Source organism: Bidens hawaiensis, unplaced genomic scaffold (assembly GCF_021521415.1).
Source record: "Bidens hawaiensis isolate Kalapana, Puna unplaced genomic scaffold, B.hawaiensis_p1.1 tig00004748_1, whole genome shotgun sequence".
NCBI classification, from domain to species: Eukaryota; Viridiplantae; Streptophyta; class Magnoliopsida; order Asterales; family Asteraceae; genus Bidens; species Bidens hawaiensis.
In genome coordinates this window covers 1,506,396-1,527,429 of record NW_027491294.1, presented here as the reverse complement: position 1 = coordinate 1,527,429, position 21,034 = coordinate 1,506,396, and the positions used below count along the sequence as shown (strand labels likewise).

Below are 21,034 nucleotides of genomic sequence, written 5' to 3'. Positions count from 1 at the left end.
GCCAAAAGAACATGAAGGAGAGAGAAAACGCTTTAGTGAGAATATTTTACACTTTTACGCTAAATGAGGATATTTTGGAAATTTCTCTCTTCTGAAACAACAATTTGGAAACTTTTGGTTATATTATTGTTTTTTTTATAAATGCTATCAATTAAATAGGGTTTTACATTTTTACCCACCCAACTGCTCTATGCCTTCCCATCACAGACCAAACAACACACAATCACCACGACTCAACTCCATCCAACCCCATCGCCTGCATGCTACCGGCTACTAGTGCCGCTTTTCTCCTAGCTCGTCAGCTGCCTCCCTTCACAGTAAGCTTTTTTTCTCGTGTATATTTGATGTTTTAAGTTTGGTACAATTGAAATTACCAAAATTATCAATGTTAATAAACTTTTGACTTCGAACAACATCCTTTCATTATTCAAACATATTCAACGAGGTCGTACAAGGATCCACAACAAAATATCCATTTGAGGTAAACGGAGTATGATACTAGCATGGGTATTATCTTGTTGGTGAAATATACCCTAGTTAGGTAACTTTTGCGAAGTCGTTTGCCTATCTATAAGACGATAAATGAATAAGGTTCAAGGCAGCACAACGACAAAAAAATGACTTGAAATGAGATTTTGGTGTCTTGAAAGTTCAACGAGCCATATATCAACTCCTTACATGAGCAATGCTGCCGATCAAAATTAAAAATACTATGTACACAACTACATATACATTATATTATACAATATAATCTTGAAAGATAAAGGTGTAATAATATGTCTTGAACAAGAAGTCAATCCTTTTTAATTAATGCATAATGAAGTAATGATTATGTAGTCAAGAAACCACCACACCTTTTGATCAAATTAATCTCGTATAACATGTTGCGAGACAGACCACACTTTAATTTAATCTTGAATTCTTTTAATAAAGAAAACGCCTATTTTTTTTTTTGTAAATAATTTTAGTTTTTTTTTCAAATTTTTTTCTATAACGATTCATTGATTATCGCTAACTATTAGACCCAAATTGCCAAGAACCCTGAATAAGTCAATAAACACATGAAACTGGAAACAATAATATGTAAACAAAGTTACAAAACCAACCTGATTTGTACAATAAATCAACAAAAAAAAAATAAAATCTAAACACCACCTACAAAAAAAAAAAATAAAAAAAATAAAAAAAAATCAAAACACCACCTACAAATGGAAAAGAAAAACACACTTTTACACACAACAAATACATTACAATTTACACACAATCCCAATTCCTAACCCGAAACACTACCATATACATTTATACTCTTTCACTTGCAAACTTAAACCAATTTCAATCAGCTATACCAAGTCATCCGTTTGACCAATCCCATTCCACATCCTGAGCCCATCACCCCCGATCCCAACCCCTCGGCTCGACTCTGTTTTGTCAGGTTTGACCACATTTGACTTCTTTAACTTCGCTACTGATCGATGTCGAAAGGTTAATCAAAAACATTTATAAAATACCTTTACTAGCAATGGCAAGTAAGGTGTCGAATACACAGAGAATCAGTGGAAAGTACTAATCAAATTCAGAATTTATAAAATATTAAACCAAGTGGACAGACGATGTCAAACAAATTAAATGTTGATTTAGTTGTAAAACAATTAGAGAAAAAGTAACCAACTCCGGGTTTCACGTTGTGAAGCAAACTAGACCAATTGATTATACCTATTTGGAAAACTCGTTTGATTACACCTATAATCAAAAGACTAGATATTTGACCTTGCTGATCGTTAGAACTTAATCCGAACAATTGGCTTAGTTGAATAATAACCTAATTGATTACCAGTTTTAAGGTTTAATAAATATAAGTGATTTAATGGCTAAAGATAAACAGGTCAATGACTCAAAAAACTTAATCCTTAAAGTTGATAGACCACAAATCAATAAACTGATAAAATCACAAAACATTCAATTACGAAAAACTGTTGAATGCATAAACAAACATAAAAGGTTAATCAACCGAATGATTGATCAACTCTAGTTTCAATGTAAAGATCCAAATACCAAAAGGTCTTGCTTACAACCACAACCCTACTCCCGGAGATGGTCACGAACGGTTTAGCCTTGCATCTTAATCTTGAATAACTTCATTGATTGTTGCAAGGATGATAACATGGATGATTGGAAGGTGTTATAACGGTGAAGAATGGCCCCAAAATCGCCCAAGGATGTCAGGGTATGAAGCATAATCGATTTAAGGTTTAATTGAGCTTAAAATATGGAAGAAAAACAAGAAAAAACGATTTTCCATCAGACCTGGCCGTAGCCTACGGCCTCTGGTCACTGACTTACGGCTGCTACAACACCAAAACATCGTTTTCTTCATAAAATCTTCATTTCAACTTCGTTTTCCTCCCCGTTTGCGGCCACGTCTTCGTTTTTCAATTCTCTATCATATCATGTATCATTACTTTTATTTACACTCCATCATGAATGCTTCAAATTCGCTCCTTTAAGCTCCGATCACCTGTAAACATAAAACCAATCAAAGTACTTGTGTTTGATACATATAAACAAGTAAAACACACAATATAAAACACTTAAAGCACGCTCTTTCAACTTTACATCAGCTACGAGAACCCACATATTTGAAAGCTCCTTACCCAAAAAAATTGACTTTGCCAGGTTCGATTAGTAGACATTCAAACAAGATATGTAAAAAAAATTGAGTTGGTGTGATAGCTAACTACACCACGAAACCGGATGAACGATTAAATAAGTTTAAAGATATGCATATATTATGTTTATTATGGCATTGATTTGTTGGGCCATGATAGCAGAAACTTGGTCCGAGAAATTAGAAATATAAATATAAATAATATATCTACCTAAAATATAATAACATAAGATCATACTTAGCGAACAAGAAGCGGCGAAGGTTAAACATCTGCATCAGTTACCATTGCAACTTGACGATTATCAGGTTAGGGTTCGAGGAATCTAAATCACGAAATCATATAGTACCCATGCAACTTGAGTTGTTGTCTCAGGCCAGGCGTCTTAAATTGATATTTGCATTTTTCTGCAGCAGCTTTTGGTACCCAATTCAACAAGTACAGTTCGGGTGTTCAGATATGATGGACAACCTTCCTCAACCCGTAATAGAAACCATCTTATGTCTTCTACCAACAAAAGAAGCAGTAAGAACAAGTATCCTTTTTAGGGAATGGAAGTACCGCTGGACCACAATTCCTAAACTTGCGTTTATTGAAGATGCGGCGGTTAAACCATCAAGATCAAGGGATGATGGGCTTGAGGAACACTTGAGCATAGAAAAGCGTAAACCTATAAACCAAGTTATGTCAATGCACCGGGGTCCAATACATGAGTTCTCCCTATCAATGCATCGAAGGGGCCTCGGTGTTGAAATCGACCAAATAATAGATTGTTTGTCAAGAAACAACAATACCCTCACGAAATTAACACTTGACATGTGTGGGTACTTATTGTTACCCGATTCTCTTTTCTCCTTGCATAAGTTAACACACTTGTATCTCCATTGTTGTCGTCTTCTTGTCCAACCAACTCTCAATGGATTTGGTCGTAGCCTTACGTACTTATACATGGGGGATGTAAGCATTGCTAAAAGAAGGCTTTTACTTCTCCTATCTAGTTGCCCGTTACTTAAGATCCTCACTCTGGTAAGTTCTTACTGTAGTAATATTTTTTTGAACGTTACCCCTGAAATGTAAGTCTAGATCCGCCACTGTACAATATGATATTATATTAGTCATTCAATCCTTGTGGGCTTTGTCTAATATGACTATTGTAACTTGTTGCAGAATGCTAAAGTTGGAAGTAATCCAACTATTGATGATTTTACGCTTATTGACCTATTTGGTTGTTTACCCACGATTGAAAATCTGTCTATTTGTCTTACAATGATGACGGTAATAATATTTTTCACTCGTATGTACTATATATATAGTTGAAAATTGATTTAACTCGTTTATGGTTGGTTAATATTGTGTTTGCTATGGTTCAAGGATTTTGCTCAAGGTAGAGTTCCAATCAAGCTTCCAGTCGCGTTAGTCCACCTTAAACGCTTGTGTATTAGAGACGCATGTACTCCAAACCACGGAGACAGAATCCCTTGCCTTCTTTTGTTGATGAGAAGCTGCCCGAATCTGGAGAAACTTAAGTTGAAGGTAAGTAAAATAAATGTGTCCTCTTGTATGTTTACAAATACATACACACTGACACAATTAATACTCGCACTTGTTGCAGATCTTTTACAGTCTACATTTCAGGTCACGGGTAAATTGTTCAGATATGTGGTTCCCGCATTTGAATGAATTAGAGATTGAATTTTGGGCCCACCGGTCTTATATGGTGATGGATTTGGTGCCGCATATATTGGCCAAGTCACCTGTGCTGAAGAAGGTGAAGTTATCGTTTTTCTTCAAGGTTTCTAAGGATGACGAGTTGTATATTTTACGACGCTACCGGGCATATAAACATGCATCACCTGTGGTGGAAATCATTGTTGAAAGCGGAGTCGGACGTAAGTTTGATCGTTTTTAGGACTAGAAAAAATAATATTTATTTGGTTTATGCATGTTTTGTGTTTTATCAACCTATTTAAAACTTTTAATCTTGTGACATTAATTTATTGTGATTTTCATTAGATTTGAGTGTAATTTAAGATTGGTTCTTACCTATTTGTAAGGTTTTGTTAATGTGAGATTGCGATGGTTATAATTTACGTTCTTCCTACGGTGCGTGCATATAATGTATATATCTGTGGCCCTTGGGTGTACAAAAGTGAAATTGCATTAATATTAATGTTATTTTACTAATTTCGTGAAAATGACGTTAAAAGTGGTGGAAGGTTAATCAGGAGAATCCGGGCATCATGTGGTGCCGTTGATAGCCGAAAGACAATCGGCCAGTGTCTTGATGGTTGAGTGTTATGTGCCTTATGTCCAAGGTTTGATGCATTACTACTATTGAGTTGGGGTAGAGGTAAGGTTGCCTGGTATCCATTTGAGGTTAGTGTAGCACAATACTAGTAGTTTTGTGCTACACTTACCTCAACGTCCTCTATCAATCGCCTTTATTCAATGAGGTTGTACAAGGATCCGCTATCCATTTGAGGTAAGTGGAGCACAATACCAGCATGGGTATTTTCTTGTTGATGGATGTACCCCAATTGGGAACATTTATCGAATTTGAAAAGAGTTAGAAGAGATGGTTCGATCCTCTTTTTTTTCTCGAACCTAGAGATCCATGAATCGGGACTTTAGTAAAGTCGTTTGCATATCCATAAGGCGATATATGAATAAGGTTCAAGACAGCACAAGAAGCAGCAAAAAAAAGACTTGGAATGAGCTTTTGCTGTCCTAAAAGTTCAGTGAGCCATCTATAGCTCTTTACACGGGCAATGTGGCTGATCAAAATTAGAAATACAACTACACCTATATTATATTACACAATATGATCTTGAAAGATTAAGGTGCAACTATATGTCTTGAACATGAAATCGATCCTTTTTAATCAGTGACTATGAAATAAATCAATAATAATATTCTTGAGGAATTCTGTTGTCAAGAAAGCACCACACCTTTTGATCAAATCTCGTAGAACATGTTGCGAACTCCAGCATTTCCAATCTAGATGATTAGTTTCATTCTATGTTTTTATGCTTTTATTTAATCTTGAATTATTCTGATTAAAGGAAATGTTTTTTCTTTATTTAATAATTTTAGTTTTTTTTTCATAACAATTCATTGATTACTTAATAACTATTAGACCCAAATTGCCAAAAACCTTGAATAAACACATGAAACGGAAAATAATAATATGTAAACAAAATCAACCTGATTTGTGCAATAACTCAAAACACCTACAAAAAGAACTCAAAACACCTACAAAAAGTTAAAAACACACATTTACACACAACACATTACACCCAATCCCAACTCCTAATCCCAAACACTACCATACATTTATACCCTTTCACTTGCAAACTTAAACCAATTTCAATCAGCTATACCAAGTCATCCGTTTGACCTATCCCATTCCACATCCCGAACCCATCACCCCCGGTCCCAGCCCCTCGGCTCGACTCTGTTTCGTCTGGTTTGACCCCATTTGACTTCTTTAACTTCGCTACGAGAACCCACATACTCGCAAGCTCGTTTTCAAGATACGCCTCTCTCTGTTTGGACTCCTCAACTGTTTTTTGTAAACCCGATTCTATTCGTTCCTTTTCGGATAACATTGCTTCATATGCCATTTCTCGTTCCCTACTCAATGCGAGTTCTCTCTTTAACTCTGATTGTGTGGGACTAGGTTCTTTATGTCTAATATATGTGTTGTCTTTACGTCCGTTTTTAGTGGGGCCTGGTGATCTACGGTGGTGGCTTGGGGAGTTCTTGTGTGACGCCAACTCAGCGGATAGTTGGTCGTTGTGGCTCATTAGTTTTGAAACTTCTTCTGATAGTGCTTTGAGCTCAACTGCAGCTGCTGATGCTAAGCCTTTGGCGTATGAGCTTTCTTCTGCTAGTTTTTTGTTTTCGGTTTCTAATTGGTTTCTTGAGTTGGTTAATTCGGTTACTTTGAGTTTTTCAACCTCGTGTGCCTGTTTTGATACTGATTGGTTTAGTTCACATGCTTGCTTTAATGGTTCAAATATGTTTTTATTAAGTTTTTCACATGATTACGATATTTATTAAGACCGGTGGTCGGTATAAACAGTATCACCACCAGTAAAAGTTGTTTATAGGGCCGTCTCCGAGAATTTAAATACCTCGGCCGAGTAAAAATATAGAGACTCGTATGCCTTAACGGAAATTTTTTATTCGCTAGCGTACATGGATAAAACTTTTATCGACTGGTTCATTGTAAGCAGAAACTATTCTGAGCATGTACTTATCTCATAAATAATTGCAAATAACCTTATTTTTAACGCTAAAAAACATATATATTTGTAATATGTATAAAAAAGTTTGTGCCCCAAAAACTTATGTGCCCCGGTCGATGGTGCGGCTCGCATACCCTCCGAACCTCCCTGGTTGTTTAAGTTACAATATGACCCCCTCAACTTTAAGTAAACTTACTATTTAAACCCTATACTTTTCCATATTTCAGTTTTGGTCTCTTAAAATTTTCATTTTCAGTTTTGGTCCCGAACTTTTCCATTTAAACCCTATACTTTTTCATCCATGCCAAGGACAATTAATGTTATGTTTATGTATAAGTTTGGACCAATGACGGAGTTTCCCAAAGCTAGGGACCAATAGTGAAATTTGAACATACCACAGAGACCATCCGTTACTCTTTGTTTTTAAAATCTTTTTTGGCCCCACCATATTTGACGCCTGGCCCACCGCCCACTCATAGCTTTATTGTTTTTCTCTTTTAACTTTTAAAATATGATGTTCTATAGAAATGGACCTGAGATTGACGAAGCAACATTATTTTTGCATCTTTCTCTGCTTCAAATTCACGACGCGCATCAGAAAGTTGTTGTTTCAAGGAGTTAATTGTTTCTTGTAGCCTTTCACAATCATTGATCTGGATAAAATATAAAATCTCACAAAATCATAAGTGTTACAAAAATAAAAAAATGTTGTAGGGGGGAAATATCAGCACCAGGTTATTATTATTATTATTACCTTCTGGTTGAGCTGCTCTTGAAGCACTCTGTTATCCCCAGCCTTGACCTGTCAAACAAAGAGTAGAGTATGTCTTAGATTAAATCTACTGATTCTTACACAGCATCTTCTAATAAATTACCAAAATACGGCTAGGGTGTTAAAATTATGACTTTGGTCATTATGTATGTGTGTACATATATGTATATGTATATAAGTGTATATATATGCATAGGGCAGGGATCATTAGAAGACCACAAACTGACAAACTAGTACCAACCAATACATTTTTATTTTTATTTTGCATCTCTTTAATTTATAAGGTTATAAAAAAATATGTAGCTCAAGAAGTTACATATACTTATCTCATACGAGATACATAAATGTAAAATATAGTTTCTTTTTAATTTTTATTTTTGGCAAAGGTTGATAAGATATAATTTTTTTTAAAAAAAGTATAAAGTTTATTGTTTAAAAGGTTTTTATAAGTTTTCTTGTATCATTTAAGTGGCTTGGTCTTGGCTTGACTCGTTAGCTCGGTTCGTTGGCTCGTTTAAATTAAACTCTAAATTTTAATATCTATATCATACCAAGAAATAAATAAATAAAAATTATACATATATTATGTCACTCGATACCTAAAAACTTATAAAAGAATAACGAAAATAAAACAAACAAATTTATAAATTCGCTAGTTTATAAAGTTTAGATAATATGTATGTTAAATTTATAATTTTTGTATTTTATATATCAAAATTTGTAAATATATAAAAAAAATAAAAAATAAAAAATTTAAAAAAATTAAAAGAATCCGGCTCGACGAGCTCGATTTTCAGCTCGATAAAGAAAACGAGCCAAGCTCGAGCCAGCTCGATTAAGTTCGAGCTCGAGCACACTCTGGCTCGACTCGACTCGGCTCGTTTACAGCCCTACTTCTCTCTCTCTCTCTCTATATATATATATGTATGTGTGTGTGTGTTTTCCAACATAACATACCTCAAGTTCAAAGGACTTCTCATTTAATTGTGCTTCTAGCTCAGAAACAGACTGCACAAGTCAAGAATTTCAGCTAGAGATGGAAACATTAGATTAATATTTTTATTTGACCCGCCCGTTGGTAAGGATTAAGCGGGTTAGGTAACAGATCAAAATGGTTTAAGTTGAAACTCATAGAATAATAATAATAATAATAATAATAATAATAAGGATCTTTAAATTAAGTGATTTTAAAAGGTACTACCCACTGAACATACTCTCATTGCCACACTAAGTAATAGGACTTACTCGTGTTTGTTCAACACCATCATTATTGTGATGAGATGAAACAACAGAACTAGTAAATGCGTCTTCTAGCTGTTTGATTTGATCATTCTTCAGTTTGATTTGTTCATTCAATCTGGCAATTTCCACCTGTAAGTTGTAATTTGTAAAGTGATTCACATTAGTATATGCATAGTTACATACCAATTAAAGGCCTAAAGTTGGTGAAAGATTGGAATTATTTATTACATTTACAAATTCTCGTTCGGATTCTCGTGAAGCATCATGTGACAGTCGTTTTAGAGCACTTAAATGAACTGCCATTTCCTCGGATAATATCTTTTGCTGCTCTTTAAGGAGGTCAATTTGGTCAATTGTTTTTATGCTAGTCTGTCAAATCATGTAAGTGGAAGTCTAAATATCTGGATCATGAAGATACCCAATACAAATAATGAAAAAAGAAGAAAAAAACAGTTAATAAAAAGAGCTAATGTAGATGGACTCAGCATGCCTTTTGTCCAAATTATTTATTCAAAAATTAATTAGCATCTCAAATATGAATACAACAATTATATTATTTCAATAATAATATAACTTGGATAAAATGATTAAGCTACTTTATTTTATCCTTTAGATTATACCATGCATATTAGTTTATGCCCATTGAGCCTAGCTTGTTGCCCAATTGGCCTTAGGGTGTAAACGAGCCGAGCCCCTCGTAAGTTACCTGGGATCAGCTTCCAAAAGGCTCAAACTGAGCCGAGCTTAAACGAGCCCGAGACTAAATATAAGCTAGCTAATAATAGAGCTTGAAAAAATAGTCATGAACAATTTAGAAATGGAGCTCGAAATGAGTCTGAGCCTAAAAGTAAGCTCATTTATTAACCGAGCTTATAAAACTAATCATTAGCATTTTAAAAGTGGAGCTCGAAACGAGCCGAGCCTAAAAATAAGCCCATTCGATAATTGAGCTTGAAATACTAGTCATGAATCGTGCTTGTTTTTAGAAATAGAGCTTAAAACGAGCTGTGCTTAAATGAGCCTGAGCCTAAAAATAAGTTTGTTTAATAATCGACCTTGAAAAAACCAGTCATGATCCGTGTTCGTGCTTTAGAAATAGAGTCTAAAACAAGTTGAGCTTGAGCTCTTGTAAGTTAACCAGGTCGAGCTCAAGCTTAGAGCTCGGCTCAGCTAGTTTACACTTCACACCCCATGTATGATGAAACTGACAAGAAATATACAGTAAGTTATCACTTTATTTCTGACTGATAACAGACCCTATAACATAACCTGATAACCTAAATATATCTAATATTTATACATGCATTTGATCCAGGGTTAAATTTATTCATTTATGTGTAGACATGCAATGAAAAAGGTATGCTTACTAGAGGACTCTCTTGTTGCAAAAAAGCACCCCCATTGATTTGTTTATGTTGTGGGGCCCCCGGAGAGAATTCTGCAGATCTGCATTCTGTTGGTAAAGAGACTGAATGTCTGGATTCAACCAGACTATCTTTTTGGGGAGTTGAAGGCGTGCTGATAGACTTGGCCCCACTTGATTTATCACTAGTACTGGTCAAAGCCCCAGAGATACTGTCTCGTCTCTAGTAAAAACAATAATATTCAATTATTAATCATGTGTTATAAAGATTAAAGAACAGTTGAACTTGTTATTAATAATGGAAGTGAAATTATTACTATATCAACGTTATAAACATGGAAGAATTGTATAAGAGACTGACCCGTGGTTTCAACCAACTAAGTAATCCGGGCTTCTTGTTGGTTTTTTTCTCTTCCTTAAACACATCATTACTATTTTCCACGCTTTCATCAACAGAAACACGCAACTCGGTGTTTTTGTCATCCAAAATTAAGTCACGCTTTCGATGTGGGAGATATGCAAGCTGGTCATTGCAAGATATTATTTAGATCACAAATCGGGTAGTTCATGCTTTTGATAGTATTAAGTTGTGTGTATTTCTTTTGCTATCTTATTTTTTAGTGTAAGGGATTTAACAAGGTAACAATAGTCATCTAGAATTAATTTTTAAAGTAAATTAAACAAATCATCCTTTTAAGTATAGCTAAAATTGCAGGTTTTGTCCTCTAACTAGAGTAATTACAAAGAACGCCCTGTATTTTGAAAGATTACTTACATTTGAAAAGGGTGCACTGTGTCACAACTTTCCAAATAAAGGACTTAGTTAAAGAAGAGAACTTTCAATTTGACACATACGGTATACTTCAAAGATGATTTAAGTAATTTACGCTAATTCTTAAGTACTTTATGAATTCTGAACACCTTATACCAAGAGTATATGACATTTTTTGGTATGTTAACCAAATAGTAATATCACAAAATCAAGAAATACTCTTAACTAAAAAAATGTGGGAGAAATCTACCTCTTCTTCACCAAAGGAATGCCTTCTTCTTATAGTTGACCGATGAGAAAGTCTAGATGCGGGTGAAGACTTGGTGGATACTAGGATTAATTTGGTCAACCTTTGTATTCGGCTTAACAAAGCAGCTTTGGCTTCTTCTTCTTGCTCCAGTCTTGATTGCAGCTTCATTTGACCATCTTCTAGCTTTAAACATCATAGATACCCAAAAGAAAATGTATCAGGCTTGTAAACAAACCGAATGAACGATTACCTTTAACCGAGCAAAAGATCGAACACTGACAATTAAACGAATGGGTTGTCTATGTTCGCTTGTTAAGAAAACGAACATGTTCGTTCGTTAACGGTATAAACGAATGATTCATGAACGTAAACAGGCAAACATAAATGAATGAACATAACTGAGCTAAAACTAGTTAAAAGTAATGTAAAAAGCAATGTGTTGGACCTAAAAAATTATTAAAACTAAACTAAGTTGACATGGGCCAAAGAAATTAAATGAATATATTAACAAATGACCAAATGTAAACGAGCAAACCTAAACAAACGTAAAATAACAAACATAAATGAACGTAAACGAATGAACATAGTCGAAACTTAAACAAACGAACATATGTTGACGAACGGGACACGTGTTCATGTTTGTTCATTTAACTAAATGTGCAAAACTTTTTTGTTCATGTTCGTTCATTTATTAAATAAACGAACTTCCCGCTGAACTATTAACTGAATGTTTGGATTGTTTACAATCCTAAGCTGGATAAATAACAAGCAGCTTATGATGAAGTTTATAAAATGTCATGCACAATGAATTAATCATTATTATTTGTGATTGTTTAGGGACTAATTCTGTTAGCTACTTACTATTTATTGATGTGAAAAAAACTTTAAAAAGTTACATAAAAATGGACAGAGTATGCGGTTAACATAATATTCTAATTAAAGAAAGTACCTTTTGTTTAAGAAGAAAAATATCATCTCCTCCATTATCCTCATATTGAGGAACTACAACAATGCCACTTTTTAACTGTTCTAGTTCCTCCTTCAATAACCGAATTTCATTTTGGTATTTCTTTATAAGGGATTTCTCATCAATAATCTGCAGAATTATAAGCCTGCTTTAATAAACTGTAATATTACTTTTAAGGGATTAAAATTTTAGTGTTCATACCCTGTTTTGTGCTGCTTGAATTTCAATATGTTTTGCACGGTGAGCGAACTTTAATGTATTATGTGTCTCCTCTGTATTGCTTGATGAGGGAGTTACAGTGCAAATAAGCTATAAAAAGGATGCAAATAAGAACAATATTATGGTTCAAAAACATTGTTGTGACCTAATTAATTTAGAACTTATATGCGAGACTTACAGATACGCGTCCACGACCACTTAGTGAAGATTGAAGGAGCCTAGTTAATTTGGAGTCCCTGTATGATATATGAGATGCTTTCACATCTGTCAATTTTGATATAACCTGTGACAGTTCAAAGTTAGCAAACTCTAAATCATATACATTTATCAAATATATAATTAATAGAAAAATAATAACAAGGATTGGGGACTCACAGTCCCTAGGGTTAGAAGACTTTTATTAATATAGGATCCTTCTTTCCGACGGACACCAGTAGTCTCAGCTTTAGAGCTCTCAGAACCGGCTAGATCTATAAGGTTCTGCAATTGAAGGTGAAATGAAGAACGATAATTAAAGTTAAACTAACAAGATATTAAACAATTGGCAGTATCTTAACAGCAGTAAGTGCACAAAGCTAGGGTATTTTGAAAGAATCTATAAAAGGTGACGTTCAAAAGCATACCAACTGTGACAAGTTAACATCCCCGCCGTCACCACAAGGGCTACTTTCTATTGTCTGTTAGAAGGTACAAAGGTAAAAGATATATACATTAACAAAGAAATTAACCAGAAAAACAAAAAATGATGTAACTAAGGAATAAACAGTAATAGACATGATAGTATAACTGTATAAGATAAAGTGGTAGTGAATCTTCATTTTTGGGATATACGCTAGATGTAACATATGATGAACCGACAATGTGTTATTGTTTTGACTTATATTTACAGAAATCATCTACCTACATCATCTGAGAAGCAGTCTGATCATATCACTATAAGATATATTGTACTGAATTCATATGATAGGCACTATGTATCAGGTACCGTCATATCATGTTCAATTGTTTGTTATGTGCAAAACAGACCTTTACTTTAGGTGACAAAAGAATCAGAATGAATTATCTAAGCAAATTCAGAAAGTTACCAGTGTAAATATTGTGTGACTTCTGCTGCTGAGCACATTAAAATTTGTTGAACCAACATGCCTGTGCTCTGTGATAACAAAGAACATAAGAATGGAAGATCAATTGTTTCTGAAAAGTGACTAGATCAAGCAACAAATTGTTAATTAACCATGGGTAGAAATTGCACCATAAGAAATGTCCACATCAATGAAAAACTAAATCTAAGTGACCTACCATATGGGATGTAAAAACAATGAAAACATAAGTATAGCATGGAAAAGACAAACCTTCTCCAGCTGCAATAAGGGAAAGTGCGTGAGCAGGGGATAACACAACTTCCTCCTTTACACCTTCCACAAAGGTTCCCTACAAACAACAATTATAGCATATAAGTTATGAAATAAATAGGAAAATAACATATGATCTTGAATAATTGTGAGTGCAATATAAGTAATGAGTGGTAAATATGACATTGACATGCTCGCCTATTAACCCAAACACTTCTTTTTCTAAAACAATCACACGAAGGTGACATTGTGCACCAGAAAGTAGAGTTTGATTCCAGTTCAATAACTCATAGAAGATATAGAGACAAAAAGAGAAAACATGTATCATGGACAAACATTACCTGACTATCCTCCCTTATTCTTAAATTTTGCCCCGCTGGATTCAACAAGTCATTAATAACCTGGAGGAAACTGAAAACTCAAAATTGCAACATTATATAAAAAGACACATGCATCTGCAATATGTATAACACATTTGCGGTTCCAAAGGATACATACAGTGACAAAAGACAAATATGCATTCAACACTGAATGAGCTATAAAGAAGCCAATACACAAAAAGATACTACGGAAACAATTAAAAATTATGTACATCCAACCAAAAATCCAAAGCTAAAAGTTATGAATGGTGTTAACCTCATAGTGGTTGTGAGAATAAATGCTATTGAAATATAAATATCAGATTGTTCGAAGGCCTACCTCATTATAAATTTCCAAATATGAGACACGTAGGAGAAATTCACGACTTGGAGTCTGAAAATATGATTATATCTTCCTGTTAGAACAAGTATAACTTGCATAGGTGGTATCATAACTCTAGCCATGCATACCTCCTGAATGATACTAAAAGCATCCTTTACTGCCAATGGGATAATTCCAGGTGACCTCTGATCGCCCTGACTTGTGTATATGACAAACACAATCAAATCATATGCATTGAAGTGACACACACAGAAATCATAACAGCTTAAGATTATAATAACAAGCAGCAATATCACAATAGAAGAAAAAATGGACTTACATGCATGGTGTGAGTCTTTCCACTACTTGTAACACCATATGCAAAGATAGTTCCTGATATTGGAATAGGTCATAGCAGATTATGAGATTACATAAAACTAAGATGAAAAAATTACTACTTTTCATAAAATAAATATCACTAATCTAAGGATAAAGGCAAACCCAGTTGCACCACATATAAACAGATCAGCTACATAAAATGCAAAAATTACCATTAACGCCTTCCATAGCACCACCAACAACATGGTGGGCTGCAATATCATATACATGACGCGTTGTCGTGGTAGGCCCAAACACCCGATCTATACATAAAAAGGATGAAAATACAATGTTAATCAATATCCAAAGCTCAAATGTATTTTGTCATATCAGTTATGCAGGCTGCAGAGGAATTATCTCTAGAAAATATATATGTAATGTGGATGTGGTCATGTGGATGCTTATATGAAAAAAATAAGAAGACATCATCGTTAGATTCATAAACATAATCAACCTCAACTACCTACGAAAAAAAAATTACAAAGATAATATAACCGAAAGCTAGCAATATCTTCCTCCATCCAGAGATCTTTTATAGTACTAACAGAGGAACCAAGATTCGTCATCTTGTCCTCAAGAATAATATTATGGATATTTTGATTAATAGAAGTGATCTAATGATTTTTTTTTGCATGAATGAGGCCTCTATAACTATTCATATGATTGAACGTCATTGGCTGAAAACATAACGATTAGATATAACAAGTCTTGTTTAAAGTACGATTGTGCATACTAAGATCTAGAAAATTGATACAAAAAATGAAGGCATGGGCACCAGACTATACACTTTTGATCAAAGTACAAGCTGATTATTAATTCTCTTGAAATGAGGACATAAACAGGCCATACTAAATCGTGGAGAAAGTGCCTACTAACTGGTCAAATCATGATTAGTCAGATTCAATTAAATCTCCGAATGAAGCTATAATGCAATCTCAATTTTGGTTGCTAACAAAAAAATCTCAGAAACTTAACATATTCCCAAAATTGACTCTAGTTCCACAAACATGTTCATGTCCTTCAATTGGAGCTTGTCTCCTAATTTTCAAATAAGAGACCTTTAAATCAACAAATGACATTTTACTAACATCATCCGCTGTTAATATATGAGAGCAGAATTCCATCAGTACTCAATAGCAAACCATAGGGATTGCATATATATAATATATGGCAACTTATCAACACTCTAGCTAAACTACAAAACCCAAGGGTTCGGTTTCAGCTCGTCACTTTCTCATGTGACATCAGCTTATCAAGGAAGACACATTGGCATTCTTATAGAATTCAGACCCTCAAGATGCCAAAAAATCATCAATTTTCACTCACCAATCTAACTTCTTCCATGAAAAACATCACCGCTTCTATGTCTTACTACTCAAATAGTCAAATTAACCCCTCATTAGTTGCTTAATTTTAGGGCTCGCAAATCATGTCTTATCGTGTTTAACAGGTTAGAGACGGCGCAATTAACACAATTATTAAACATGAAAACGACTCGTTTAACACTTGGCTTTGATGGTTTGAGCGTGACACTAACAGTTATATGTATCAAGAAGGAGAAATCATGAACCATAGCCTCCAAATTTTAATTATTATTTTTCATAGGTATAAAATTGCATAGCATACCTTTTTGCTAAACATGTCTTATCGTACCTAAACAGGTAGCTAATTTGCCACCCTCACTCATACAAAGTACACTAATATCATTTACTACAGACAGCATAAAATATACTAGTAATTTCCAAAACATAGAGCACAATAAGTTGAACCACTGCCATAATGTACCATACATACCGTACGCATAAGCTACCGATGTCGTATGCTCGTTCCTTACAGTCGTTTCACCGTCTGCATACCATGCAATCTCCTCCCCCTGCCGTATTTCCCTCGGACTATAACCGAAACCGAAATCCGAAACGAAAACGAAGTCAATTCTAATAAGTTAAACAAACTAACCACAAATAATATCCACATTTAACCTATAAAATGTAAACGAATTTGATCACCTGAGAGGCCGAAACCTAACCGTAACAGTCACATTCTCCTTCGATGATCTCTCTGTGTAAACGTACCGTTGGTTACTCTTACCACCTGATGAAGCCGGAGAACTCAAATTATCAACCGAAACATGCTTCGAAGACGACGTCGTCGAAGAAACCGGCGAATTCGCATACTTGGAAGTCGATTTCCGTGGTTTCAATCCACCTCTCGACGCCATTGCCAAATTCAACTTCAATGAAACACAGCTTTTTTGGTAAATTTATCGGTAAAACGTGCATTTATTTATAAAAGCAAGCAGTTGGAATGTGATAGACAAAAGTTGGATGAAGCACAGTGCGTGATTGGAGAGATTGTTTGTTGGTTTGGTTTGGTTTGGTTGGTGAGAAATGCGTGAGTATGTGTGGGGATGACTGGTAGGGTTTTTATTAGGTGCAATAATAATAATATTTAGTGCTTGCCTTGGAAGCGATGATCATCAGTGGCAATTTGTCACCATCGTAGAGATTTTTCATTTGGACCAATACAAGAGAAAAGGCAAACAGAATAATAATAATAATAATAATAATAATAATAATAATATTATGAGATTTTTCATTTGGACCAATACAAGAGAAAAGGCAAACAGAATAATAATAATAATAATAAGATCAAGCAGGAAAAATACAAAAAGTAGTTTGGCCTCTTTTTATTATTATTTTAGTGATGAATTTCTTTTTAATTTTTGTCGTGCTTGAATTTAAAATCTTCCAATGCAAACTTAGGTGTTTAAAAGTTTTGTATTTGTCAATGTACCACATCCTTGTTGGTAGTAGTTTAGGTTTGTTAATGTCGTGTGTTAAATTGTTGGAAATTGAATTTAAGTAGTATTTGTTAAGCGATACTGATTTATACAGACAATTTAACAAATGAAACTTTACCTTTTGGTTTCTTAGCTAAAGATTGTCTCACTCTAACGGAAATAACTTTACTTGCCTGGATTTTCATTTACTTCATTTTCAAATTGTGATAGTCTGATAGATATGAGACAATTAGAGTAGATGAAGTTACTTTTCTATTGGAATGCGATTGCCAACAACCAAAAATTATATGTGTTATTATTCATAATGTTAGTATGGCTTATTATCGAATGAGTAATAGTTTGGATTATTAAGTAACATCTAACTTGCTAAAATTATTTATTATAAAAACAAAGAAAATGAATGATAAACCATATAGAAATTTAATAACAAATAGTGTCAGACATAATGAGAGGTTTTCAAGTAGGTCCCCTTAAGTCCAACTTTATAGTTAGTATCAAGTAGAGGTGCACATTTCAGTTAACCGGTTAACTGAAAACCGGTTTTTTTTGTAACCGTTTTTTTTAATACCCTAACCGGTTAGACCGGTTAATCAGTTAGGTTAGTAACCGGTTTTGACCATCTGCAGAAGCGGTTTTGGCCGGTTAGGCCAGACCGGTTAACCGGTTTTTTATTAAATAATAGTTAAAAATATCGGTTAACCGGTTCGGTTAACCGGTTTATAACCGGTTTTGAAATAAAATATATAAACCGGTTACTAAACGGCGGTTAGGATCGATTAGTAACCGGTTAGAGTTGGACCGGTTACTAACCGGTTAGAGAATCGGTTACAAACCGGTTAGAAACCGGTTAACCGGTTAGGATGTGCACCTCTAGTATCAAGTAGTGTAGTTGTAAGTTTACGGTTAAACATATTTGCATGATCTAAGATGTATTAGGATTAATGTGTGGGGTAGAAATATAATGTTGTTGCTAAGTAACGGTAATCCCCAAAAATAGCGCAAATGGCCCAAGTACACTAAGAAGGCAATGCACTAACTCACAGGAGGATCCAATAAGAACAATGTCATCCACGTAAAGCAAGAGAATAAATTATCTGGTAATTACATAATAAAGAGTCAGACCAACTATCATGAAAACCAATAGCGCACATGTGTGTGAAGGAGTCTTGTTAGTGAAAAAAAGTTGCCACTTGAAAATTTACCATTTGATGAGAAGTATTTGTGAGATAGTGTTATATGCAGCTGTTAAGCAACATAATAATGAAATTGCATACTCTCGCTCATAAAAAACAACGTATCTAAGAATAAACTTGATCAAATTTCATTTAAATCATGTTAAACAAAAGATTGAAACTGATTTTAACATAAAAACATTATAAAAAGGATGTTTTGATGAAATGTGCTAGTGGGTTGTTATAACGACATTTCTTTTAGCTTCTATTTTTTTGTCTTGTAATCATGAGTCACTACTTTGTTTCACTTTAGATTATTACGTGTGGTGTATATATATCTACATTTCCAGTATCGTACCGAAATTTATATATAAAATTTCTATTAAGCCGTTTAACTATTTACGTGATAGATCAAGGAATATGCTAAAGGGGCAGGTTATGGATTTGGTAAAAGAAAACAACAAATCATTGATTGGTAATAGTTTTTGTTGTAACTTCATGTACATGTATATATACACGCGCGTGCGTGCGCGCACGTACACATAGATTGATACATATACCGCGAATCATATACACAGTGATCCATCACTCAAGCGATGTATGACACAATTTGGGTTATTAATCAAACCAATTTAACAGTTAAGATTAACTCAGTGACAACTTCTTAATTAACTAAAAGCTAGTTACAGCTTAGGGCAAAAGAGAAAGTGTAACATCCTGAAAATATTCATATCAATTTTGTCAATTTAGGAAGTTGAGGGACTAATTAGTCATCTAGCTAAAGATATATGGAAGTGACACATTTCATATGACTCATCATTATAAGAAGACACATGTCACATGGTGGCAACACAAAAGGACACATGTCATCACATAACAATTCATACCCTCACAAAGTGACTAATCAATATGAATGACACATGTCAACACCTTATGGCATGACTCGTCATAAAAAAATGACACATGTCACAATGTGGTGAGTGACGGTCCGACCGGGGATAGCTATAAATAGTGAGCATGGTTCTTCATATTTTTGGCATCCCGAACACCTAGGCCTATAAACGAACCGAACGTTCGGTGAACTGTTCGTGAACCGTTCGGCAGGAAGTTCGTTTATGTTCGTTTATTTAATAAACAAACGAACATGAACACAAAATTTGTGTTCGTTTAACTAAATGAACGAACATGAATAAATGTTTCGTTTGTTCATTTATGTTCATGAACGTTCGTTTATGTTCGTTTATCTATTAATAGAAAATAATTAAATATTATCTAGATATGTCATCTGCTTAAAGGTTTTATATTTGTTAATTTGTGTTCATTTATGTGTTTTCAGATTTAAGTTTGTTTATGTTTGTTTGTGTTCATTCACATTGGTTCGTATATGTTTATTTATGTTTGTTTATCTTTGTTTAGTTATGTTTGTTTATATTTTAAACAAACGAACATAAACTAACACAAATGTCCATTTTTAAGTAAACGCACATGAAAATAATTATTTGTTCGATTAATTATAAAGTTAAATGAACGAACACGAATATCCCAATGTTCGTGTTCATTCGATTCATTTACGGGTTTTCAATATTCACATTGATGAATACATCGGTCTTATTCTCTAGCCTCTACCGATTTTATTTTTGTTCGTTTGTGTTCGTGAACCGTTCGTGAACACATTAATTTTCTTAATCAACGAACACGGACATAAAATCTCGTTCGGTAAGTGTTCGTGAACACAATATTTTCTTAACGAACGAACATGAACAAGGCCTTGTTCGTGTTCGATCGGTTCGTTTACAGCCCTACGAACACCACAAATCACTTCTTTCTCTAGAATACTTTCTCTCTCTACCTCGTTTTTCATGCTAGCCTCGAAGTCCGTGCCACCCGACATTCTGCCTCGAAGTACGAGCATGACGCGGCGATCACCATATGTTGCCTCGTAATGCGCGCCAAACCTCGTAATGTGTGCCAAGCTCCGAAGTTTCGTCAATTTAAGCTCTAATACGCGACATAGAGTGGAAGTGCTGCTTGTACAAGATTAGGCGTATAAACTCCGGATACCCGTGTAAGGTAGGAGTTCTGCCTAAGTTATTATTATTTATTATATGGCTTAGACCATAGTCAGAGGTATAGCCCAAACCTTGATCATAACT

The 21,034-nt window shown here is 34.4% G+C and overlaps 2 protein-coding genes across 3 annotated transcripts; one reads left to right on the top strand and one right to left on the bottom strand.

Annotated features, from left to right (window-relative positions):
- The first annotated feature begins 3,058 nt into the window (after positions 1-3,058).
- LOC143627985 (F-box/FBD/LRR-repeat protein At1g13570-like) lies at positions 3,059-4,753 on the top strand. The gene is made up of 4 exons (XM_077097688.1): positions 3,059-3,689; positions 3,831-3,938; positions 4,035-4,196; positions 4,276-4,753. The coding sequence occupies exons 1-4, from the start codon at positions 3,123-3,125 to the stop codon at positions 4,570-4,572; spliced, it is 1,134 nt and encodes a 377-aa protein (XP_076953803.1). The 5' UTR covers positions 3,059-3,122; the 3' UTR covers positions 4,573-4,753.
- A 1,180-nt stretch (positions 4,754-5,933) lies between these two features.
- LOC143627984 (kinesin-like protein KIN-7K, chloroplastic) lies at positions 5,934-17,208 on the bottom strand. 2 transcript variants are annotated; one of them, XM_077097686.1, is made up of 23 exons: positions 16,916-17,208; positions 16,704-16,801; positions 15,083-15,172; positions 14,872-14,924; positions 14,681-14,746; positions 14,550-14,603; positions 14,192-14,251; positions 13,851-13,929; positions 13,584-13,651; positions 13,122-13,175; positions 12,874-12,978; positions 12,677-12,781; positions 12,481-12,588; positions 12,262-12,408; positions 11,313-11,495; positions 10,652-10,813; positions 10,295-10,513; positions 9,156-9,296; positions 8,931-9,056; positions 8,643-8,693; positions 7,668-7,715; positions 7,447-7,566; positions 5,934-6,631 (listed from the first exon to the last, which is right to left on the bottom strand). In XM_077097686.1, the coding sequence occupies exons 1-23, from the start codon at positions 17,125-17,127 to the stop codon at positions 6,038-6,040; spliced, it is 2,943 nt and encodes a 980-aa protein (XP_076953801.1). In that variant the 5' UTR covers positions 17,128-17,208; the 3' UTR covers positions 5,934-6,037. The 2 variants fall into 2 exon arrangements, with proteins under 2 accessions (XP_076953801.1, XP_076953802.1); XM_077097687.1 differs by having other exon boundaries at positions 14,681-14,750; positions 16,916-16,953.
- Positions 17,209-21,034: the final 3,826 nt, after the last annotated feature.

Bases quoted from the DNA above. Each gene is read 5' to 3' on its own strand.
- LOC143627984 (XM_077097686.1), bottom strand. From the start codon at position 17,127: ATGGCGTCGAGAGGTGGATTGAAACCACGGAAATCGACTTCCAAGTAT. The intron at 15,173-16,703 runs GTATGTATGGTA...TTTTATGTATAG, and splicing joins ATCGGTAGCTTATGCGTACG to ATCGGGTGTTTGGGCCTACC. The intron at 13,652-13,850 runs GTTTGTCTTTTC...TTGTTATCACAG, and splicing joins CCTTATTGCAGCTGGAGAAG to AGCACAGGCATGTTGGTTCA.
- LOC143627985 (XM_077097688.1), top strand. From the start codon at position 3,123: ATGATGGACAACCTTCCTCAACCCGTAATAGAAACCATCTTATGTCTT. The intron at 3,939-4,034 runs GTAATAATATTT...CTATGGTTCAAG, and splicing joins TTTGTCTTACAATGATGACG to GATTTTGCTCAAGGTAGAGT. The intron at 4,197-4,275 runs GTAAGTAAAATA...CACTTGTTGCAG, and splicing joins TGGAGAAACTTAAGTTGAAG to ATCTTTTACAGTCTACATTT.